Source organism: Akebia trifoliata, chromosome 2 (assembly GCF_017979445.1).
Source record: "Akebia trifoliata isolate Shusen 1 chromosome 2, ASM1797944v1, whole genome shotgun sequence".
Lineage (NCBI taxonomy): Eukaryota > Viridiplantae > Streptophyta > Magnoliopsida > Ranunculales > Lardizabalaceae > Akebia > Akebia trifoliata.
This window is the reverse complement of record NC_141376.1, coordinates 175,885-201,772: the sequence shown is the minus strand read 5'-3', so window position 1 is coordinate 201,772 and position 25,888 is coordinate 175,885. Positions and strand designations below refer to the sequence as shown.

The window sequence follows — 25,888 nt, the reverse complement described above, 5'->3', positions numbered from 1 at the left end:
AACGATCACTTAATAAGTTGTAATTCTCACCATATAGAGAGTTGTACCATCTTAAAAAGGCTGAGATTTGTGCAAATTTGAATATAACTTTCACCCCCAACTCTCTGCTTCTAAATAGGTCCCTTGATGATGCATCTCTTATTCCAAATTCGACGTGTGGACCAAATTTCTATGTATGCTACATTTTACAGTGTGTTTCAAAGGATATCACTAACTAGTTGGGCAACCTTTATATATATATTCTAAAAAATCCCACCTTACATTAAAGTTATTTTATCTCATCAACATTTATTTGTTAATCATAATCATAGCCCATTAATAATTGGCCCGTGAAACTTTTCAGCCTCAAAAGCCCATTAAACGTTAATTACATGACCTCACCCCAAAAGTTGTCCTTTGGCTCTTGGGCTTTGAAACCAATGTTCCCTCCAATGAATTACACTGGCATTTTCGAGGTCTTTCAAAATTTGACAGAAATGTAGGGGCATGAAATAAATTCAAAATGCCACGTGTCTTGTAAGGAAGAGGGTTTCGTCTGCCTGCTCCAAATTCAGACTTCAAATTTATGGTCTCCATGAACATGAAGGATCGTACCATGTCGTAGTTGTTTGGGGGGTGGGTTATTATGATCATTATTAAACCATGGATTCTGCTTTATCTTTTCCTAAGATCTTACATACCCTTTTATTTCACAAAGAATATGAAAAACAATGCCAAACTAGCTAAGCCATCAGAACTCATTTATGCTGACTAGAGTCTTTGGACTCTAATATTAATGTACGGTAGTGTTTATTAAGTTGTAATCGACTAGGGGGGGCGATAATGTCAATACCCAGCCAATCCAGTTGTAATCGATCATGAAAAGCAAAGAGTCACCATCAGGATTGGACAAAACCATGAATTGAAGAGAGGGTACTTGCTTGCTCAACTCAACTCAACTCAACTATGGTGTTTGAATTTTTGCAGTTAAGTGTTAAATTGAAGAATTTTGTTGTAGTCAAGGTGCGGCTTATCCAAGAAGACGACACTGGTAGTGACAAACCTTATGATGATGGAAATTATTTGATGCCCATCTTTTGTTTTTGTTTTCTTGTCCTCTCTACAATAGTTGGTTCTAGTCCATATAAGCCACAAGGTGACTTAATTTGCCTTCTTTGACACACCAAATATCTTTTATTTTGAACTGATTAAAAAGATGTTAAACCTCTCCCTCTCTAATGATTGGTCCCTATCATATTATTATTCCACCATTAATTCCATAACATTATGGATCGAACCCCACATCTCCTCAGTATTTTTATTAATTTCTTTTCGTAAATATTATATTCTTCTCATTGTTATTATTGATTAATTAATAAATATGAATACAAGCAAATTACCAACTCTTATCCTCTTTTCAGCAACTGTTGTCCTTTCCTCCCCAGCCGGCAATATTCTTGGAGAGTCTCTCTCAGACCAAACTTTGGAATGTAAGACCATAATCAATTAATATATAAAATATAATATGGAGGAAATATTAATTGAGAATTTAGCCTCCAAATATGCCAAATGGCACTCTTTCGTGGCTACTGACATCATGAATCATTGTCTCATCTATTATGAACCATATTACACGAAAATCAATTTAGTTTGTGATTATTAGCCACTGGATTTTAGCAATTTTCATTATCAATAACTCCAAACCCAAAATATTAGTAAAAAATATAGCTTGAAGAAGAAATATCTCTGATTTTTCAGTATGTTGTAGGTCTACCAAAGGCGCTAGTCTTGGTTTTTTGATAAAAAGAGAAGACAGTTGAACCAAAACGGCCTTCCACGTAAACAAGGAGAGAAGAAGCTATGGTATGGTCATTGTTGCTTCACCTATTCTTACTGTGGCCTGCAGCAGCAGCAGCACCATTGCTAACAAAGCCTGGGTGTCGTGAAAAATGCGGGAACATTAGTATTCCTTACCCGTTCGGCATTGGATATCCGAATTGTTTCATCGACACAGACCACGAGTTAGTGTGTGACGAATCCTCTTATCCTCCGCTACTTCTATTAGGTCAGGGCAGTAACATCTCCCTCCTCAACATATCGTTATTGGAAGGCCAAGTGACCATCACTCTCTGGGTGGCGTACGATTGTTACACCAAGTCTGGCACCAGCTCTGATCGATTCCACCAGCAAATTACATTGGCAAATCCATACACCTTCTCCGACACCCGAAACAAATTCACTGCCATTGGTTGTGATACGCGTGCCTTCATGTTGGACTCCAAGGGTGAAATTTTCCAAAGCGGGTGCGTCTCTCTCTGTGGGGACCCAGTGAACATCCACGAGGGGTCCTGCTCTGGCATTGGTTGCTGTCAGACAGCCATCCCAAAGGGACTAAAGACGTTGAATGTGAATCTTGGTAGCTATTACAATCACACCATGTCTTGGAAGTTCAACCCCTGCAGCTATGCATTCCTGGCTGATCCGGAACAGTTCAAATTTTCAGTATCGGACCTCTCCAACTTTAGTGGGATTGTGGAACCAACTTTCCCAAATCGAAGCAGTGTTCCAGCTGTACTGGATTGGGTGGTTGGGGCAGAGACATGCGAAGAAGCTCTGAAAAAGAACTCAACCACCTACGCATGTGGGCAGAACAGCTACTGCTCTAACTCCACTAACGGCCCTGGCTATCGGTGCCATTGCAGAGAAGGTTACCAGGGGAACCCCTATCTCACCCATGGATGTGAAGGTATCATTACTAAGGAGCAAACATTTACTAAATTCCCTTAAAACTTTCATGTCTACCTAATTAACACATTCATAACAAGACCGATATTTCTACTAAAATCACCCCTTCCATTAACAGAATTTACATAACCTTTTTTGTCCAGTCTAGAATGAACTTGGTCATCTAAACGAAGAGGACACAAAACTGACATAGATAACATGGACAACCCCAAATTACTGTATATGTATTATGTGCGAATTAGAAGAGAACTTTAATTTACTGAGTGAGTTAATGAGGCTAATCTAAGGTATTAATTCGTGCCGTAATTGCTAGTAGATGTTAATGGGTGCTTAGATCCAAAAAGAAATCCATGTGAGTTAATGAGGGTAATCTAAGGGCTTCTTGTGTTCTATGATACCAAACCCATATTACTGCATAGAAAATATAAGTGAATTAGAAAAGACCCTTTATTTACTGGGTGAGTTAATGAGGGTAATCTAAGGGCTTCTTGTGTTCTATGATTTGTTTTAGATGTTGATGAGTGCTCTGATCCAAATAACAATCCATGCGAGGGAATATGCACCAACACACCGGGGAGTTACATTTGCTCTTGCCCAGCTGGTACTTTTGATGAGGGTGTAAAAGATGGAGTCCGTTGCATTCCTTCTCCCAAACAATTCCCAATTTTACAATTCACTTTAGGTAATTAATTACCTTCTACTTACAGTCTTCAATTGCTTTGAATTGTTCATTTTCTTTTCTAAACATGCATTAAATAGTTCATAAATCCTACAAGACTTGCTTGGTCTTTTGAATAACCAGTCTCTGTCACCTGAGGGGCATGCCCCTTTTCCACTTTGTATCATCTCATTTTTATTTGTACTCATTTGCTTGATTAGCAACAAAAAAAAAAAAAAAAAAAAAGAGGCAATCTTGTAGCTGCTTCACAGATAAAATGCAATATACACTTTTGGTATGATCATCCAAATGAGGTCTCTGATAAAACCCTGAGTGCGAAACATAGCTTTTAAACTCAGACAAATCAACTCAAAACTACTTGGAGTTGAATTGATTTTAAAAGGATTTCTGGTAGACCAGGGTTTAAACTCGGTTATAGCTAATTTAGTCACCAAGAATAGATTTATCTGAGTAACCTCAAATCTGTAAGATCAACACATGTTGCTAGTACAAAACGTAGTTTTCTCATTCTACTCAGGATGTCCTGGTCTAAAATCGATTTTTCTCAATGTCTGCTCTTCCTTTATTTTAAAAACTTCAGTTAGCCATGAAAGATGATGATGAATAGTTGTGCAAGTAATTTATGACTCAGATGAATTAAATCAGACTGGTACTTTTGAGTCAAACCATGTTTATTAGCTTTTCTTTTTTATTTTCATGTTGGCACAATTAAAGAAACATAATTAGTTCTTCATTATAGTGTTTTGTACTAATTATGGTATTTTTATCAGACCCCTATCACCCAACACACATTGCTTCTTGGCTAATATATGTAGAATTTTCTACACATGTAGGGATTGGTTTGGGGATATTTTTTCTACTTATTTCTGGTTCTTGGATATATTGGGGTCTCAAGAAAAGAAAGCTCATCCAACTCAAAGAGAAATTTTTCAGACAAAATGGGGGTTTGTTGTTACAACAACGCTCAATGTGCGAACGTACTGTTGAGGCAACGAAGCTCTTCACTGCAGAAGAGCTTAAACGGGCAACCAACAATTATGATGAGGGACGAGTCCTTGGCCGGGGAGGCTATGGTACAGTTTACAAAGGAACATTACCTGACGACAGTGTAGTTGCTATTAAGAAGTCTAAAATAATAGATAAGAGCCAAATTGAGCAGTTTATAAATGAGGTGGTCATTCTTTCTCAAATTAACCACAAAAATGTGGTAAAGCTATTGGGTTGTTGTTTAGAGACTGAGGTTCCATTACTAGTTTATGAGTTCATCACCAATGGAACCCTCTTCCACCATATCCACGATGAGGGTCATGTGTCGTCTATTTCATGGGAACATAGATTAATGATAGCTGCAGAAACTGCTGGAGCTCTGGCCTATTTGCACTCTGCAGCTTCTCCTCCAATCATTCATAGAGATATTAAGTCTACCAACATTCTCTTAGATAAAAATCACAGGGCAAAGGTATCAGATTTTGGAGCTTCAAGGTTGGTTCCTATGGATCAAACTCAGTTAAGTACATTAGTACAAGGGACTTTGGGGTACCTAGACCCAGAATACTTTCTTACAAGCCAATTAACTGAGAAGAGCGATGTTTATAGCTTTGGAGTGGTACTTGTGGAGCTACTTACAGGAAAGAAGGCCATTTCATTTGAAAGACCCCAAGAAGATCGGAACCTTGCTATGTATTTTGTTTCATCAATGAAAGAGAATCGTCTGTCTGAGATTCTGGAGTGCCGAGTACTGCAGGAGGCAAGTACTGAACAGCTTCAAGAAGTTACTGAGCTTGCAAAGAGGTGCTTAAGATTGAATGGGGAAGAAAGGCCCACAATGAAGGAAGTGGCAATGGAACTAGAGTGTTTAGGAGTATTGAAGAAGTACATGTGGGTTGCACAGAGCCCTACAGAGAGTGATCACCTACTACTAGGTGGTGAACCATCATACTCTCACAATGATAGTGCTGTTGGCTATGAAAATGTGAGGAACCATCTCATATTATCGTTAGATAGCGGGCGATGAAATGTAAATTTTTTTTTTCTTTTATGCTTTCTATGAATTTTAGCGGTGGACGGAACCTTCTCATCTTCATGGTTTTTGTGTCTGTACTTTTGTTCAATAATCATTTCATTATCTACGACATACATTTTTGTGGCTTACCCAGTTCGTGTATTTTTTTTTCTTATCTGTAATACTTTTTACCAGATGTCCCCCCTGCATTGTAGACTTCTTGCAAATTAATCACTGCCTGCCTATGGGAAGGAATGAAATGTATCTGAGTTGAGAATGTCCGTCTTTATGCACAAGCTGATGCAGTATCTGGGTTATTTGCAATTCTCCGACTACCATGACCTACTACTGTAAACTAAAGCTGAAAGCATTGTTATTTAACCTCCACTTGTGCATGTTTACTGAATGGCAATCATTTGGGAACCTCCTAAGTAAGACTGAAACTTAAGGTTTATATTGTTCAAGTAGTACATTTGAAGTCTAAATCGATATGGATGATAATGAGCATGGAAGTAGCAAAGTACCGCAGTTATAGCTTTGATTCTCTAATTTTGGTGGCAAAGTGCTACTGGAGATGAACTCAGAGACCAATGTGTGAACATGGAACTCACAGCAACACCACAAGACCTATTATCCATCGGCTTTCTTAATTGTAACTGTCCAATTGTCCACGGTTGGCCTCATTGAGCTGTTCTTCATTTATCAACTTTGCCGAGGCCAGAAGACTCTTTTACAGAAAACTGCAGCAACCTCCAGAATTTGGATTTAAGTCAGAATCAGAATCTGAAAATATTACAATCATACATGACAACTTTTGGAAAAGATGTGGCTCTCTTGAATTAATACAGAATCAAAGGTTTCAGATTAGACTTGAGTATTCAAGTACTGGTGGGTGTTAGATCCATTAGACCCAATCAATTTTGCAGTTCTGTCGAATTGCAAAGTCAAAGAGCTCGGCCTTTCTCGGACACGACTAAAATGGGGGTACAGAGATTGGACGTAACAAGTAAAATTTGTTGCTTTTGAAAGTGAGGATATACCCAAAATGTATTTGTTATAATTGCAAAACGTATTATTGGATCAAAAGTTAACATCAAAACCTATAAAATAGTGAGGATGTTGTTATGTAAAATATATATTGTCATAGGTAGGTAAAACGAGTGAGAAAGGATAATTTATTTATTTGGTCATCTCGACCGATTTGGTTTTGATTCATGAATAAAATGCTATTTATCCAAAAAAAAAAAAAAAAAAGCTGAGGGTACATCTATTATAGTTGAAAATAACTTTACTAATAACTGGTTTGTTTAAAAAGAAAACCTTAATTAGTATCCATTAAGTAATTTTCCCAACTTAAAAATGTTAAAACCATGATCCGGATAGATGAACTTTGAAGAAGAGAGTGATGATCCTGTACTCCTTTCCCACAGCACTTGAATGCTTTAGTTTACTTCCCCACAACTCATATTGGTTCATTGGTAATTTCTATACATTCGATTGATGAACAAATGATCAACTCAAACTGCTAAGCCTAGAAACGAGCAACAACAACCCTACTCTACTCCAAGTAGATCACAGTTTCGTTGACTAACATTATTTATTATATTACAATTTACAACCAAACGTAAAAGTATTCTTCTACCGTATGAATTGAACTTGAATCTCATGATCAATCGTTTGCTTCTTCTCCACTCAGCCAAATCTAAAACTGATCTTCAAAGAAAATAAAAAAAAAAAAAAAAAAAAAAATAGTGGAGTTTGTTTGACTACTGTATCGTATTGTTTATGAAGGAAAGCTATTCTTTCTGATTTGCTAGAGAAGAAAGTCATGAAGAAGAATAATAAAGGAGAGACATTTGGGGTTGCCAAGGACGAGTACTTGTTCCGAAACGGAGCATTTCTGTTAACCGTTTGATCATCGCAACTGTTTACAAAGGAAATATAGAGAATCAAACTGTCGCAATTAAAATCCTTCAAGGCCTTGTTTCCACTTCTTGAACCAGGTCACCACAAAACTCCAGATCACCTACAAAAACTTTGTGAAGCTATTGGGATGTTACTACTTTGAAACCCAAGTGGTCTATGAGTTTATATCAAATGGTACTCTTTTCCAACATCTATCTACACGGACGGATACGTTTATGCCAACATATTTCATCATCGATTGCTGGAACTACTCACAGGAAGGAAACCCTTCCAAAGGAACATGAATTTGGTGGATTATTTCGTTTTATCGTTGAAAGTGAATCAGATTCTACAAGTCGTGGAGCCCAGAATTATGGATGAGGGGGAAGTATGGAACAAATTCAAGCATTTGCACATCTTTCTTCGAGGTGCGTGCTTAGGAGAGAAGGGCCATCTGAGACCGAGTATGAAGGACTTCGTGCTGGAATTGAGACGGATAAGGAATCTTCTCTAGGTGTTCGTCAAAATGACTCAGAGAGAAAGGTCCGTGCTTTCTCCATCATGTATTTTCTAAACAGTCATTCATTCACACATTACTTAGGTGTTGAGTGGTTTCATTGTTGGAAGTTATTTTTATTCAAATTGTTTTACTGAATTTATCCAATTTATGGAAATTTAACTCTCTCTATAATGTCTTAGAATTATTTTGATTCAAATTCTTTTCTTTGGTTATGTGTGTGTGTGTGCTGATGGTAATGAAAAATGTCCTAGAAGCAAAAAGACTAGGACTGTTCAGATACGATTTGTTGGGGGGTGTGGCTTGAAAGAAACAGGCGTACCTTCGAGGGGAAACAAAAAGACTGTTCAGATACGATTATGTTTGTCTTGGGTCTTATCTTTTGTTGGTCCAAAGTTTTTAAGGAGTTTAGGGGATTGTATTTTGAGGACTTTTTGTATAGATGGGATGGGATTTGTTGCTCTATGCGTGAGTAGTTCTACCTTGTAAGGCCTCACCAAGTTGATCATCTCGACTGACTTGGCTTCCTCATGAATACAATGCTACTTATCAAAAAAAAAAAAAATGTCCTAGAAGAGAAGAAGGTGAGGATTTAAAAATTCCAATTCAACAAGTCATTGTAGATTTTATAAAAATGGATGATATATCATTCGGATTGATTTGTCCTGAACCAAGGCAAGTCAGAGATTTTGATTCCCACACTATGCCAATTAGCATGCATTTGACTTCAGGGATAATACACCATTCAAGAAGGGATGTTTTACCGAAACTGACTACCCCAATTCCAGATCTCTTTTATTCGATTAGAGCCGGGTTTAAAATGGAACCGAACCAATACGAACCGGAACCATTTGGCACTATCGAATGGGTACCCCGCAGGTACCTGGAACCTATTTATTTTGTCATTTGTTTCGATACTATAGATGATTTAAGGTATTTTTATTTCAAAAAATAAATACATGTTATATAAAATTCTTCAATTTTTCATATAAATTATCAAAAATTATTATTCTTAAAAAAGATAAATTTTTATTTAAAAAAATATAATTAATTTGTATCTTTAAGTATAACAAATTATAACTAAGTAAACAATTTTGTTGATAATACATTAATTTTTTGAAAGTAAGTTTTTTTTACATGATTTGAAATACTTTTTTTTTCTCATTTGATTCTTGAGAATCAGAACCGATCGGTACCCATGATTTTTGACGGTTCCGATTCTAGTTCCATTTATTTTGGAATTGGAGCCCGAACCGAACTAATATAATGGTTGTAGTTCTAAGATCCTTAGGAGCTGAATCAGAACCAACCCATTGACACCCCGATTCGAGTTGACAAAGATGATATTACGACGACTGCAGATTTTAAAATACATGTGAGATATCTACTATGGAGATTCAAGTCATCATTTTTGCTATTTTCAAAATCTCAGGTCGAGCTGATTGCCTTTTTTGAGTACTTTTAGATAATAAATCATTAGATTTGAGTATTTCTTTCTATTTTGGTACATGGATGTCAATGACATTACAAAATCATCACAAGATTATTATTATTACTATAATTTTTTATTTTTTAGTGTGTACTTACTCATTGTTTAAGTAGGCCGAAGTGTGCACGTAATTGCTATAACATTCCTAACAAGCTCCAAAAGACCAATCTGTATAAAAGATCTCCTTGGATCAGAAATTCAGATAAATAGGATGTTGAGCTGCATTGATCAAACAAGGTACACATTCCTTCTTGTTAACCAACCAATTACTCCAAAAAACCGATCTGTTTGAGAGGGGGAAAACTATGAATATAAGTCACAGGGCTTAATTGGGGTATGATACCTAGTGGAGGAAAATTTAAACTCAACCATTTGTAGAAAGTAAAAGATTGAACATGGATTGAATTGGCAAATAAAACGAATTGACTCACTCAAAAGGGGAGTCGGCCTCCTTAGAAACTAGTTTATTTCATAAAATTGCTTAAACTTCCTACAACTAATTACATCTTTATATAATAATAAAGAAACAATCCTAATGGAAAAAACTATCTACAAGAGCCGAATAATTAGGAAAGTATCCTAACAATAAATACCATCAATAACATCTAGCTAGAAAGAGTGACAAATCAAATTAAGAAACCATCAGAAGAAATTAAGAAAAAGAATAACACATAAATAGGATTATTAATGGGGAAGGAGCCCCATCATCACGAGAGCTACATCGTCGAGACGTCTGGCAAGGACAATGTTATCGAGCAGCTTCTGTGGGATAACAAGGCCCGGAAGCTGCTGAAACACATTAATGCAGTTAACGATGTCGGTACGGGCTAGCTTCAATGCCAAAGTTGTATTCTTGTAATCATGAGCTTCCACGGTCGAGATACTGTTCAAGAGGTTGATCTGTGATGAGTAGAGAGTCTTGTCGCAGAATTGGAGTGCTGCCTTCAGATTGGAATCCGTAGCATTCTGTGCCCCGGTATCCGCTTCATCATGGGCATACACAGCCTGAGTCCATGTGCAGAAGATCACCGAGTGAGTGAGCTCTGGAAGATCATAGGCGCGTAACGAATGATCAGACTTTATACAGTCTATACACACCTGTGGATCCAAGGTTCGTGCGCATGTGTTCTGTATTATTGTATCACCATCGTCTCCCCTCACAAACAATAAGTACTGAGAGATTGAGAGAGCAAAAAGGATAAGAAAGAATGAGAACAATTGATTGAAGAGGGTGGTGGATGTTGCCATCTTCAACGATTAAAGAGAAAACTACTACTTAGATCTATTGAGAACTTGATTCAAAAAATGCATAAATCATATAATAAGATGGTTATGTATATATAGAGAATTACATATTCTAAAATTAAAACCTAGTTAATACAGTATCTTAATTTCTAACGTAGAAAATATATATACAACTTCATATTTGATACTGTAATCTCATCTTACCAAATTAGAAAAAATATCAATTGATATTCCTTTCACGATAAGATCTTATTGGATCCTCAGCGTGCAATGATATTATGTTAGACACGTACATCAATAATCAACAAAATATAAAAAGAATCATAATTCATTTTTTTTTTCCCTTTTAAGGGAAGATTGAATGGTATTCTTACAAGGCTTTGAAAGTGAATGGTCAAATTACTCCCGAATTTAAAATAAAAAATCCAACTGAATAAATATTTTTCCTTTTTTGGGAAGTTGTAAAAATTTTGTGATCTACACATGCCTACAGTGTCCGATAATATTTTTGGAAAGTTCTAAAAGTTTTCTTCAACTGAATAAAGGTTTTAGCGACCATACCAATTAGGAAGATTCCCATTACACTAATACATTCAATTCTTATAAAAGTACCCGACATCTTTCATAAACTTTCTAATTCTTTTCCCTTTGATAGTAAGCGCATCCTGAAAATTGGAAAATTTGACAAGAAAATTCGATGGGCTAAAGCTCATGAATTTTACAAACCAAATTTTGATGGCTCAAGGCCTTTGAAATTTTGATGTTCCTCAGATTCAATGGCTTAGAGTCGTCAAATTTCTCCCATTTTTCATTAATTTGACGGTTTCGGCTTGTCGAAAAAATAAAAAATTTGACAATGAAAAATTCGACGTCTTACTCCATCGAATATGGGATTTTTTCATGTTATGATGTTTGCTAAGAAGATTCTACCCTACTCCACACCACTCCACTCTCCAATGGAAGTGATTGGGGAAATGCAAAACACGATCAAATTCACACATTTTCAATTGAACAATGAGTCTCCTTGAACAACTGCAGTTCAATTGGTTAGCCAAATAAAAAAGATCGATTGGCTAGAAGATCTAAACAATGTGGGTCAGTTAAAACCCAAGTCCATTCATAAATTTTACCCATTTTGACAGGCAAACTAATCATTGTTAATATATTTTGCTAATGTAAATCTTTAGCCTGCTACAATTACTCCCTGGTGGTAGGGTCCACATATGTGTATCATGTTGCACAAACCAACCGTATAATAGGTTCTACATACTGTTGAGACCATCTATTATAAAAACTACAAACTTAACCTCATGAACAATCGACTAGAACATAGAAATTGAAAAAAGTGGAGTATTTAAATTATACTAGTTAATTGGGTTCTACATTTTGCCAATTATAATGGTTTTGGCCAACTGACTGTATTATTGTTGTGTGGTCCGACAATGATATGTATATGGACCCTACAATTATCATTAGGGAGTAAACAAGTACTAACTCATAAAGCTTACAACATGCCATTCACTACACCATGATTTAAGATCTTGTTCAACCATTAGTAGTAACTATTTTTGGTATATCATGATATCATCCGACACAAGAATAGTGCTTTATATCATCCATGTATAAATACACATTTTCATCTAAAGCAAACATATACAAACTCAAAGTTCATTCTTCGTTTAGATCAGTTGTTAGAAAGAATTCATTAGTCGTCGCCTCTCTATTTTTCTTTACACTAGTTACAATTCCACAAATTTAATACATATCCTTAATCATCTCAATGTATCTATTTGGAATGTCATGATTTCCCCAAATACATATTCTTGGTGCTTTGTAGTATACTTTCTCCAAGCCAGTAAGAACACATGAAGGTTTTTCCTATTTTTTCTCTACTTCTCTCTCATTTGTTTTTCAAAGATGGTATTCAATATATTCATTTTTTTAGAGACATTTACAAAAATGTGACCAACCTTTGAAAAAATTATGATTCCGGCTCACTATTCATAATTATCAAAACATGAATAGTAACTGTATCAAGGGTTTTAAAGTGACAATCTCGTAGGCTTAATTTGCTACTTTTAGCGAGATTGTCACTATACAAACCAACAAGATTGTCACTTGCGGGGAGCGAGTTTGTCATTTTAAACCTGCGATATCGTCACTTGAAAAACCTGTGATTTTGCATGTTCACATTTTTGATAACTAAAATGAACAGTTAGCCGGAATCGTAATTTTATCAGATTCGTCTCTCTAATGGTAATTTACCCCCCCCCCCCCCCCACCCTCTTTTTGTTTTTTAAACTTAATCATAATTCAATTATTTTTTTCATCACCAGCTTAATGAACATGCCGATCGATGAAAAGCATTATATTCAAGCCCGTGGATGTAAAATCCTGGCTCCACCTCAAGGGTCCAAAAATCGGCCAAATTCATAAAACAGACCCTAGTCTGGCCCAAGAATATTGTCCCAAACCTATAAAGAATAAAATAGTAGCAGCTATAATCGATCCCCTAAAAAACAATCACATGTTTTTTAAAGAAGAATTTGTGAAGCAGAAGAAGTAGTATTTGTAGTGTTTGCTTGGCGAGGGACCAAATTCAACGTTGCTCAACTTTTCAACAAAAGTGAGTCGATACATGCAATGTACTTCTTACTCTTACACGAAAATCAGTTTTGATGAAATAATTTTGAGAATCTATGGAAAAAAAGCGTATAGATTACATATATATAAACGCAATTGAAGAAGAATCGGATACTGGTCAAATCCGCTTTACCTAAAGAATTTAGTGGTCCTACTCCTAATATTAGGAAGGAAGCAAAGGACCTGAGATACCCCAATTGTTCAACAGAAGATATAAAACACAAATGAATTAAAACATTTAAGAGTTTAAGGATTTTCTCTTTCTTAAATTAATTTTTTTATGAGATCGACTTGTTGATTTATAATCCATGAAATATTAGAGTTTGATTATTAAAAAAATTTCTATATGGAAAACATATTATGAATTAATTACCACCCAAAAGATTTTTTCAAAATTTTATATTTTGAACTAATTTACAAACAAAAGGTTGCAAGGTTCATTCAGAACTGGTTGGATAGAAAAAAGCAATCGTTTTAGAAATAGTACTGACGTGGAATGATGACCAGAGGTTCTCTACACGTAACAATTAAGCAATGGAGATAGATGCTTAAAGAATATATTCAGGTTTCTTTACTATTCAAAGCCAAATGAAGAACAACCTCCTTAATTATTCCATAATTAATTAAAAAAATATGCATCATATCTCATTATAAAATAAACCCCACGTACTCTTTCTAACATACAAACTCAAACCAACACACACTGATGATGAAGATTTACAAAGAGATTTCACACTTGAGCCACCACCACAAGCTTAAACTAGAATACTCGGAAAACCCATTCGATTGCGAGGGGTGCAAGGAAGCAGGCATTGGGCTCAAATTCAAATGCGAGCAATGTAAGTTTGAGATGCACAAGACATGTGCTGTGGCACCTCCCACCATAACCCACCCTTTCTACAAGAAATGCCAATTTCAGTTGTACCAAGAGCCCCCTGGAACAGTGAGCAGGATATGTGATGCATGCGGGGATGATGTTCTAGGATTAGTGTACCACTGCAAACGTTGTGGTTTCGATCTCCACCCGTGTTGTGCGAACCTTCCACAAGTTCTAGATGATGGAGAACAAAAGCTGTACTTGTGTGTGAAGCTAAAGAGCTCTTGTCTTAGGTGTGGAGACAAAGGACCTGGTTGGTCCTACAGGTCGGAGTGCAAGAATTACAGCCTTCATGTGTCATGTGTGAAAGTGATGCTTGTGGAGAGCTGGCAAGCTAAGTACCTTAACGTGGACACCAACAGGGTTAGGGACATACAGACAAAAATCCCTATAGCTGCTACTCTTATTAGAGGCACCTCCAAGACTCGTCAAAATATTAATGGTGGGGGAGGAGGAGGAGGAGGAGGTACCGATACCACTAATAATAATAGTAAGATGATCAATAAGTATTGTCAGATTGCGGGTAGTGCGATTACCATTATAGTCTCAGCGATTCTTGGTGATCCTACGGCTATAATAGCAGCTGTGGTTGGGGGCTTAATGCCTAAATAAGAAGTATTTGTTTTTACTTTTTAATATGTGATTATCCGTTGGTTAGTTAGTAACTAAATTAATATTACATATTTTATGTAAGTTCAGTGGGTTTACATATCGGTTTTTCAAGATTTCAATACGTACGATACTAGTAGGAAATCGAAACATTCGTTTTTTCATCCCTAACTCTCGATTTTGTTGAGAATATGTAAGTGAGAGAGATCTAAATGGATCCATCATCGAAGTCGGATTCAAGTTTGCATTTCTTCTTTTTCTTTTTCTTCTTCTTTCTCCTTTTTTTTTTTTTTTTTTTAACAGAACAGTTAACCCTATCTCATGTTTTTAGAGTGAAAACATGCCCCTGACCTCGGTCTCCTCATGAAAATTGAGTAATTAGACAAAACCCCTTCCATGTTTTTATATATACATTTGAGAAACCCCTTTGTTTTCAAACTGTATTATACCCTTTGACGTAGGTTTCTCTTGAAAAACTTATATTTTAATGTATCGAATGTACCATTAGTATCGAAATGTAGCAGTAATGTATCGATTTTTTGAGAAAACCGATTTAACAAAATGATATGAGATTTTAAGCCTTGCTTAGGGATATCAATGTCATTTCTTAGTCTCTTTGCTTTTCAGTTGTAGCTCAAGGAAAAACATATATATATATATGAGATTCCATACACTTCCACATCACTTCAATGTCGAATGTAGGAACATGATGCAGTCACTTTGGCATTTTTCTTATAAATAAGGATGTGCATACTTTCGAAACTTTACTAGCCTCAACCCACTTCATTAATATGAGTGATTTTTAACTCACAACCCAACAACATTTGACATGTGGGGACAAATGGCTTAAGCAATAGAGAGATAATGTTTCTCTACCGGTCACATGTCCTATACCCACAATTTTTATTTTTGAATTTCAAATCTTAAAATGGATTGTTCGGCTATGAATTATTACATTGGCAATCTAACACCACAATCTTTTACATTTTATTAAAAAAAAAACTTACATTAAAAGAATAATTTTTTTTTTCGAATTTTATTCAAAATGTTGAAAATGGATAATTATCAAGCACTAAAATTTAAAATTAAAATTTAACGATAAATATAATATATAATTTTTAAAGGTCATATATTTTTATCATCTTCAATTCCGTAGCATCAAATTATCTTTTTGAAAGTCAGAAAGTGACATAAAAAGAAAAAATTCATTTTCCAGTGTGGCAGGAGAGGAAAATTCTCTCATTTGCTTACATCACTTATACCACATGTCAAAAGACTGATGGGCTTCGAGCAAAAAAAAAATAAAATCACTCACATCAACATGACCATTGGAATTTAAGGAAAACCACATTTAACCGATCTTCCTAAAGCTAATACCGATCTTCTAAGGATTAAATCACAGATTTCCTAAAGATAATACCAATCTTCTGGGGATTAAACACATTTTCCTTAGAATAAATCTTTCTTCGGATTCCCTAGCATCCTAACGGTCATGTTGACGGAGTCACGGAGTGGGGTTGAGGCTATTTTCTCACTTCAGAAGTGGATTATCTTTGAAATATTAAATGCATGTCTTTTCTTTGTGTAAAATAATAGATGCATCTAATGAGACTCTATTTCTAACCAAATTTAACAACACTAAAGGTTGGGAAACAGTTGTAGATGGCCCACTCTCTCTCTTTCTCATTGACTGCTATGGCATCATATTTCCCTATCTTTTAAGAAACGTTATTCCTGTCTGGAACAGTTACTAGGGTCTTGTCGGAACCACTTGACAGAATATAATATAATCTTCAAAAGGATTTGTCCATCTGCACCATCCAGCATCTGCCACGTACAAAACGAATATGTTGATTATATATGCCTGTCATAGACTCAAAGGGGAATGTTATTGTGCGACTCTTGCGTATGCAAGATTTTTCTGAGAAAATACATTTTAACTGTGTCTCCCCAAGAAAAAGATCTATGTATTATGCATTGCCACGTCAAGAGTGTGACTTTATCATGACTTGTAAGTTAAACAATCGTGTTAGTGGATAAGAATCTGTCTCGACACTTTCATAATTTAGATTGGATTGTGAGCTACATCCACTATGTCAAAAAATTTCTAAGCAAAGGAAGAAATTTCAATTTGCTTTTATAAGAGAATAGGATGCATTGTATCATTGTCAATGAATCTCATCACAAAATGAAAGATGTGATTGAGAATAAAATATTTAACAATATCTATTAAGATATTCTACATTAAGAATTATAGATTATTAACATATCTATATTAGGTTAGTTTTTATATCTTGATTGATGTAATCAATATAAATACTCTAGAAGGGTTGAGATAATGATCATCTAAGAATTCTCAATAAATTTATATTTTTCCAATTTTCATAAGTTTAGAATCATTCAAGAAATTTGGGACCTCATTAGATCATTCACTTACTATGCTTTAGTTATATATAACTAAGAATTGTTTCCCAAAGTACTATTGAATAAATATTAGAATATAGTCGAACTTTTCTCGTCCCAAAATTTTGTCGTGTGAAAGCCTTAGCTTTAATATAATAAAAAAAAATTGGATAATATCCTAACACTTGAAAGCCTAAAGCAGATCAATCAATTTGCCTCTAGCAGAATCCATTTACATGATATATTTGCGCCCTTAGGACCAAACAACTTCAATGGGCCTGCTTAGTTTAACAGGCAAAAACTAAGCCCAAATCCAACATGTGGGGGCATAAAGGTGAGGCTCAAGCTCATCACATTGATAGCCTTATTTATCCGAATTAACAAAACTAAGGAGAATGCAGATGTGGCTTAAGTAATAGTAGTCTTATATTTGTATTTTTATATGATTAATAGAGCACGCTTGTTGTTTTTATTTTTATTTTTTGTTCTTTTCATTGCTAGGCGAACAACGTTAGTGGTTAGTAATTAGTAGGTGAAAGTGGGTTTTGAACCAGGTTGGGGAATTAAAAACTCACATACTATAATTATTAATTGGTCACACTAAAATAATAAGAGTTTTCTAGGTAAATTATAAAAGTCTAAAATTATGTTAAAAGATTAGATTACTGGGTAAAATAATAAACATCCTTTTCAAGGTAAAAAAAAAAGTTTTGAACAATATAGAACAAGTTAATATTTGATATCTTTGTAAATATCTTAATGAGAGCTTTTGAACTGTACTAGTTTCATCCCAAACCTAACTCAAAGAATGGATCTCACGTATGGCATTTTGAAAAATTCTAAAACGATAACTTGCTTTTAAGGATAAATAAATAAAAAATGTAACAATTGGGTACATTCAAGTGACTTGAGTGTGGCAAGGTAGCAAGTGCAAGTTCAAAGGAAAAAAAAGCACATGTACACAACAAATTCCTAGACTCCAAAGTGCCTCCTGAGTATATAGGCTGATTTACCAAAACATGCATTGAAAATTATGAAATCACCATTCGAGAGCACTATTCATTTTAGTTCTTTAAAACATTTTAGTTAAAGTAGGAAAAAAAGTTACTGTCTTAAAAAAAGCGAATTTTTTTTAACCATTTACTGAATTAAAAGTAAGGGGAAAATTTTCTCTAGTGTAACTAAAATGTTCTAATTCCGGGGAAACAGTAATTTACCATTTACGGACTAAAATGATTAGTGGTTGAAAAGGGAATTTCAATATTTTTTGATAATTTCCCCTGTTATATATATGTGTGTGTGTAGATACATTGAAACTCTATGGTTCTACATACATTCCATTTTAATAAGCGTTTTAACAAATTAAAATGTCAACTTGGTCGATGTTTGTCTCAATATTCCAGCACCATATCAATCGTCAACCTTCCCTCATACAAAAATAACAAAATGTTAATCTTTGATCATAAAACGTTATTATCGGTGTTAAGGGTCGTAAATGAACAAATTTAATGATTTAATTTATTTTTAGATTGTTTAATTGGTACAAAGTATTATTTATTTATGTATTTTTAATACCTTTTTTTTTCCCAAATGATTTGAATTAAGGAATTGAGAAGAGATGAGCAATTATTTTAACATTCTTCAAACTCTTTTTCACTCTCATGCATCCTTCACTCAGTTATGTGACTTACTAAGTTGTTCTCCAATTCTTCTCTCTTTCATATTATTTTTGTTCCTTCCTGTTCTTCCCCAATTGTACTGCTTATCTTCATACTAAACCTACAAGTTTTGTAATTGTCTTCATTATTCGAAGTAGTCACAAAATTGTAAGCATTTCCACTAGATTTAAGTGTTTGGAGGATTTATTGATAGGGTAGGACTCTTGAATATTAATCCAATGATATGGTGAACTGATAATAAAATTAAGATATGATGATCATCATATTAATCCGGACATGTAGGGCTGACTAGCAGGGGCGAGGCAACTAGCCACTTAGAGCACCATATTTCAGTCCAAATCCCCCATGTACATGCAACACACCCAACAAACCAAATCCCTGTGAGTGGCCGACAAGGGGGCTTGAATTGAAGACCTCTCCCTTTTTGAAGGGATGCCACAGAGTGCAATTCTTTATTTTGGGTCAAAGCTTGAAGAAGGATTAGCTCCCAAACTGCTGACTGGGGTTTTATAATGGGAACAACACACCTACACGTACCAAGGGCTGGATGTATTTGACTGCAATTGAAGTAGCTAGGCAGCTTTATTAACACAACAATCCAATGGATATATTAACAAACTGCCATCCATAATATTATACACAATTTGAGTGGTACTGACGATGTGCTTACATCTAGTATTTTATCATAGATCTCGATTATTTATTTATACGGAATGAAGAAGCTAATTAATTTGGATTGTCCAATGGAAAATCAAGTATCTCAAATGATGGTATCTGATTAGTGGTCTTTTTGTTGTTCAGTTTATCTTAATTTTGTTGAGCCGTTTAACAAACTAAGTAGTCATTTGGCAATATCTTCATTAGGTTCGTAAATGGGATGCTTGGACCTATTGGATTATATATGCTATTTGACCCACTTAATAAAGTAAGGGAGTTTTTGTAATAAAATTGCAACAGATAGGTCTGTACTGTAAATCTCTCTATGTATAATCTCTTAATGGTTTACAAGAATATAAAAAAAAAAAAATATATATATATATATAATAATGTAAACAACATCTGTAACCCGAAATCTTTGATTATTGACAAGCAGCAGTTACCGTTTCAGGCTATTAATAAGAAACCCCATCAAGCTATATATATACACACTAGTAGTACAACAAACCAATTCATCATTCAATTATAAACAACCTATATATGCATATAAGCAGCACCTAGCTGCTTTGTTGAATAAGCACATATCAACAGTTGTTGGCTTATAAATAATTTGTTCTTATAATAGTAGGCTTACCTTTTCCAATATTTTCAGCCATAACTTCTCCAACTCCTTCTCCAATTCCCTCAATCAGTCCTCCGATAAATCCCAAAATCACATGAGATGCAATACGAGCGGCAGCCCCTAACATGCTTGGATTTCCAGGGGGCTTGATGCCATTGTCATGGAGCCCATTAACCATTTCCTTAGCACAAACTGCATGGAGGTGATAGTCACAAGTTGAGCAAGTATAAACCCTGCCCGACCGCTTCCTCTTGCACTCACGACACACAAAGTCACTTGATAGTGTTGTTACCGGTAAAAGTTTGAGAGTGTGAGGGTGCACCGAAAAATCCTTTTCCTGGGTAAACTCAGCACAGCAAGGATGCATCTCAAAATTACAAGTACCACAACGGAAAACATATCCTCTAGTGGCCTTCCCACAAATATCACATTTTGACCTTAGAAATCCGCCTATCATGGCTTCAAAAATCATAAGAAGAAGAAGAAATTAATGTTATTGAACTTGGTTGGAAGCAAGATAACTATATTAGTAAGTAAATTAATTAACTCACCTGGTTTAGTGTAGAAAACAAGTTGGTGTTGGTGTTGGTTATGGAGTGAGTGGTTCTGTATGGATGGAGGAGCTAAGGCACAAAACTCGTGTAGTTCAAAATCACAGTTATTGTTGTTGTTGCATCTGTACCTCTTCCCTGCACCATATTCCTTGCAGCCCATGCATGTGAAGATATGAGGAAAGTTAACTTTTAGCAGTGGGTGTTGTGGGTGACCGAAGTGGGATATACCTTGATCACCTTGGGTTTTGATTGATGGAGGAGGAAAGGTTTGGTTTTGCATCGTAGGAGATCTCTCAGAGATAAATGTTCCTGACTTCTTCAAGGATTTGGTGCTCATCATAACCCTAGATATGTCTTTTGGTTGATTGTTTCAAATTTCAATTGCAAGCAGCAAGAATATTTATTAAGCTACAAAAAGTAGATACGTAGTGCGACCTTAAGAGGATACCAGCAGTGAGAGGCACGTAAAACTACTGTGTACCCAATATTATCCTAATTATTATTATTATTATCATTATAATAATAATAATGATAATAATTTTGTATAAAATAAGAAAAAGGACAAGTAAAGTGGAAATATACATAAAATTTGCTTCAATCTTCATTCGTTACTACTTTTCATTAAGCTTCTTAAACAGTAGTGAGAAAACAAATTATCTACAAGTTTCTTTTGGGCATCTATCATTCAAAATGATGACATCTGAGGTTAGGCCATTTGGTTCAGACCATTACTCTTGGTTGCATTAGGTGTAATTGCGTGGGTTCTGGGAGCCATCATTCAATGGATCCCAACTATACTATTGGAAGATTTGAATATTAGAATCCAATTGATATGCACTCACGCCATCCTCCTATACCTCAACACATGCCACGTAAGTCACAATCCAAGGAATTAAGACCTACAATCTTTCTTTTTCAAAATTTCCTTAATTTATAGCTGACGTGGCTTGTGTTGAGGTGTGGGAGGAGGGTTTCAACTTTTACTTATTACACCCCAATTAGAAATAAAGAATATATAATGAATGATTGTAAATAAGTTAAAATTTGAGTGTCAATAGCAGCTCTCTCATTTTTTTTTGTTTCGCTAGATTTCTAATTTTTGGGTTTAAGATTTTATAGGAGTCTAATCATAAGTGTAAAAAACTAGTCAAATTGTTTAAAAAGTGTTATAACGTTTTGTAATATTGAGATTATAAAGAGAGTCAAGCCTTTTTTTTTTTGGCTAAATAATTTGAGCCATACCTTCGTACTGTTTGAAGAGTGTGTTTTAATCTTTAATAGGGTGAGATAAATAATTTAAGAAATTGGGATGTAATAAGCAAAAGTTGGGGTGCAATAATAGCGTGCTCTCTCTCCATAACAAACCAAATCATAAAATTAAATATGACTAACGAAAAATTGATTCTAAATTCGCTCGCTTGAACTGGCATGTGGACAGAACTAGGGGTGCAACTTGGTTCGGGTTAGAGCAAAATCAGAACCGAACCGAACAAGGTCGCTTCCATTATATGGGAACTAGAACTGAACCGACTTGGTCTAGAACCGAACCAACTCAAACTGACCTTAATTCGGTTTGGTTTGGTTTGATTCCATGGGTTGTAAAAAAAAAAAATTACACAAATTTATCAATAAAATTATGTAAACAAATGAATTATGAAAAATTAAAAACCTAAAAACAAGATTATGATATCACATAAAAAATTAAATTAATTTCAAAAAAAAAAAAAAATCATTGGCTTTCTAAAAATTATCGAAAAAATTAATTTTTCTCTCAAACGACTAAAACTACAAAACCCAACTCTTCCCAAAACAAAATGGGTTTCCAACTTTCTATGAGAGGTACCTGCAGCCGCACGCTCGCAACCGCATGCCGAAGGAGAGAGAGAGAGAGAGAGAAGGAAGACCCGCCGACCACCGGAGTTGAGAGCACACCCGTAGCCTCACGTCAAGAGAGAAAGAGAAAGAGTTAGGTTTAGAAAAAAAAATACATTATGTCTTTAAATAGGATTTTGGTTCGATTTTCGGTTATTTATAAATCCTGAATCGAAAATCGAACTGAACCTATCGGTTCTTATTTTCTTAACCCGAAATCGAACCGTACTTAATTAAAACCGAACCAACCCAATCCAAAATTCACGGATTGGTTCAGTTCTCGGTTATGTGCACAGGCCACGTCAAGCATGTATTTCAAGTCAGTTTCTTGCTACTCTTTAAATATAATGCTTGAAATGAGGATAATAGTTCCTTTCTTTGTCACTTTCTAGTTAGCTGCACCTTCTTTCCATTTTTTATTTCTTCTCCTCCAATTTAATTCTTCATTTTAGATTTTTATTAAGTTGAGAAAATATTTTGGAGCTATATGACCTAGATAGAAAGTTGAAGATTGGCTATTGGATTTAAAATGATGAAAACCTTTTCCTTTATTATTTTTTTCTTTTGTTTCAAAACTCTTTTTTCGTCTGTTATATATAATTTCTCAATTGGTGTAGTAATATTAACTCTGAGCCTAAAGATTCCTGAGAATTTTCATTTTGCCAATCATTAATTTGTTTTCCTCTCTTCAATGAAAGATATAGATTGAATGACTACAATAATTTAGGATTGGTGAATTCACACCATAAATGATTTTATAATAAAGTTGTAAATGAATAGATTCACTTAAAAAAAAAAAAAAAATTCTCTTTTTATATGATGTGATTTTATAATAAAAGCACCTATGGTGTGAATTCATATTAAAATGTTTTATGATGATGACACAGCCTTAATTTAAGAATGTTGATACTTGTCACCCACACCTGCATGCGTTACTGCGTCCATGAACGTAAGGATGGAATTTTACTTAACAAATTATGTTTTCATACTAATTTGATTGAAGGGAGTTAAAAAATAAAATATCAATGAAAACAAGTTATAAAGTGTTGATTCCCAAGATGGGATAAAGATCTTTAGAGCAAACTTGGTGCCTATGTAGGAAAATAGAGGCCACTGCATGAAAGTCAGGCATCCCTTCTTTTTTCTTCTTTTTTTTTTCCTTTTTGCAAGGCCACTTGAACAAGGAAGCTTGTCCCTCTCCATTTATTGGTACCCTTCTTTTCAAAAGGACTTTCTAGCTTCAAACCACGTTTAAAGTCCCCATGCCTCGAAAGGTTTAGCATAGATGAACAAAGATATGCTGTTTTGAAACTTATGTGCTTAGATGGGGAGGAAAAATACATATTCCCTAGAGTGTACTACTAATTTTTAGAGATCTTTCATAATGTGAATCCATCGAACTATTCTCCAATCCCATCCATGCATTCAACGTGTCGTGTGAAATGTTAGAATCAACTTTAATTACTCAAGAATATTTTTGTGGAGGATAGGCACCAAGGAATGAAACGTGGCATCTAGGGATTCGAATTAGGCATAGAGATTCGAGACAAATCATCTGAGGGTAAGCTTGGAGGCTCGGTTACAAAAAAATCAAGGGTTTGGATCTCGGTTGGTCCAGACGATATTGGGTCAGGGATGCGTGGTAGAGCATTCAATCAACCCAAATCCTTAAAAATTATGGATTAAGTCAAAAGTGATTAGAATCCTGATGAGAGAAAGTTCTAAAGAATAAAGAATATATGAGGACGAGATATTTACTAGATACATTCTTAAATCACAAATTAAGATCAACTTTCTAAATTGGATAAGAGTCAAATTAGTAATAAAATCGCAATGAATTTTAGAGTTTCACTTTTATAAATACATGAACAAAGACATTAAAAGGTATGAGATTCTCCCATTTAAACTCTACTCTATTTTTTGTACTAAGATTTTAACTTGAGCATTAAAGATGTATTATTGCAGGTATACCTAGGGGCTTGAGGATGGATATCATGAGACATTGTCACATATCCCAAGGTAATACAAAGTTTTGCTTCTATAGTTTTCATAGTATGAATCATTCCCTTCTCAAAAATATTATCATGAAAAAGGAAATATTTGAATTGAAGTATTTTAAAGTTAAGAGATGACTCTCAAAAATTGGTAGTTCAATCTATGAATTATTGAACTATTGGATTCCATAAAAATAAAATTAATGATTCCTTAAAAAATCTTGACTCTAATTGGATTAAACCAATTTTATTTTATTAAAAAAAAAAAACAATTGAACATTTTTGAGTGTCCAATTTTTAAAACATTGATTTTTATAACTAACATAATTTTTATGAATGAAAAGAGTTTTTAACAAAAAATATATATTATTGTAAATATGAAGGATAGTTTAATCAGTTGTGATAATGTAACGTTCTTCTTCGTACACTCTCTTCACAAAATCATACAAAACCATAAATATATGTCCTTGTGTATCCCGAAACAATGGATCTATGATTTTGTGAAGAGAGTGTACAAAGAGCTTCAGATTATCACGATTCTAGATTAATAATAGGGAACGATTACTTACATACCGCTTGTAGACACGTGATTTCGCCATTATGATGATCACATTTACAATGGTTTGGAGTCGCCACCATTCATTTTTGTAAGATGTGCATTTTTTTAAGAAAATGTGACATTTTTGGTATTTGGTGACTCTCGATGGATAAAGATGAATCAACCCTTGAGATTCGGGTAAACGGCTCGGTTGGAGAAAAGGGAAGGTGTTAGGCACCATTTTCTCCCCACTAGATAGTGGTAACCTCAACTCAACTCGGTCATTTTGATTAAAAAATACGAAAAACGATGTGCCACGTGTTGTGCATTTGTACCCTAGATAGGGGTTCATTTTTTACTTGATCATAGGGTCATTCCATTGATGGAAATGACCCTTATAGACCTTTAGCCTTGGGGTCCATTCATCCTAAAAAATAAAATGAAGGGGAGAGGGTGATAGAAGAGGGAGGAGGAGAGGGTGTAGAAGAGAGAGGGGGGGGATTGCCTTGAACCCACCTTGTATCTTCTTTCTTCTTTTCTTTTTCTTGAGTCCTTAGTATTTTATGAAAATACAATTCTTGTATGGTTGAAGGAGTAGAGAAGAGATGATGAGAAAGATGAGTGGAGTATAATATATTTTTTTTTATATGAGACTTGACGAGGATTGGTGATGGTTGTTAGTAGTGAGAGTTGGAGATAATTTTGTAGTGAAAGTTGTGAGTCATTTTTGGGAAGAGGAGGAGGGTATTTATAGATGTTGAGGAATTATTTTAGGGATATAATGGGGTGAAGTGAGAAAAAATGGTAGAATGGTTATGAGTTTGAGAGAGAAGTGGGTGTAATTTAGAGGAGATTGGAGGGTATTTAGGGAAGGATGGT

General features: G+C 34.8%; 3 protein-coding genes across 3 annotated transcripts; 2 read left to right on the top strand and 1 right to left on the bottom strand.

Annotated features, from left to right (window-relative positions):
• The first annotated feature begins 1,730 nt into the window (after positions 1-1,730).
• On the top strand, positions 1,731-5,686 carry LOC147408487 (putative wall-associated receptor kinase-like 16). The gene is made up of 3 exons (XM_086418650.1): positions 1,731-2,725; positions 3,236-3,406; positions 4,237-5,686. Exons 1-3 carry the CDS (start codon positions 1,840-1,842, stop codon positions 5,415-5,417), a joined length of 2,238 nt encoding a protein of 745 aa, XP_086274776.1. The 5' UTR covers positions 1,731-1,839; the 3' UTR covers positions 5,418-5,686.
• Positions 5,687-13,827: 8,141 nt separating this feature from the next.
• On the top strand, positions 13,828-14,774 carry LOC147408486 (protein VACUOLELESS GAMETOPHYTES-like). Its single transcript, XM_086418691.1, has one exon. It carries the CDS (start codon positions 13,911-13,913, stop codon positions 14,691-14,693), a length of 783 nt encoding a protein of 260 aa, XP_086274817.1. The 5' UTR covers positions 13,828-13,910; the 3' UTR covers positions 14,694-14,774.
• A 5,069-nt stretch (positions 14,775-19,843) lies between these two features.
• LOC147408485 (protein VACUOLELESS GAMETOPHYTES-like) lies at positions 19,844-21,005 on the bottom strand. Its single transcript, XM_086418675.1, has 2 exons — positions 20,603-21,005; positions 19,844-20,510 (listed from the first exon to the last, which is right to left on the bottom strand). Exons 1-2 carry the CDS (start codon positions 20,943-20,945, stop codon positions 20,029-20,031), a joined length of 825 nt encoding a protein of 274 aa, XP_086274801.1. The 5' UTR covers positions 20,946-21,005; the 3' UTR covers positions 19,844-20,028.
• Between the last annotated feature and the right edge of the window lie 4,883 nt (positions 21,006-25,888).

What these genes read in the sequence shown, in the direction of transcription:
- LOC147408487 (XM_086418650.1), top strand. Translation starts at nt 1,840, where the DNA reads ATGGTATGGTCATTGTTGCTTCACCTATTCTTACTGTGGCCTGCAGCA. An exon ending in TCTCACCCATGGATGTGAAG is followed by an intron (nt 2,726 to 3,235) that starts GTATCATTACTA and finishes GATTTGTTTTAG; the next exon opens with ATGTTGATGAGTGCTCTGAT. An exon ending in AATTTTACAATTCACTTTAG is followed by an intron (nt 3,407 to 4,236) that starts GTAATTAATTAC and finishes CTACACATGTAG; the next exon opens with GGATTGGTTTGGGGATATTT.
- LOC147408486 (XM_086418691.1), top strand. Translation starts at nt 13,911, where the DNA reads ATGATGAAGATTTACAAAGAGATTTCACACTTGAGCCACCACCACAAG.
- LOC147408485 (XM_086418675.1), bottom strand. Translation starts at nt 20,945, where the DNA reads ATGATGAGCACCAAATCCTTGAAGAAGTCAGGAACATTTATCTCTGAG. An exon ending in TGTTTTCTACACTAAACCAG is followed by an intron (nt 20,511 to 20,602) that starts GTGAGTTAATTA and finishes TGATTTTTGAAG; the next exon opens with CCATGATAGGCGGATTTCTA.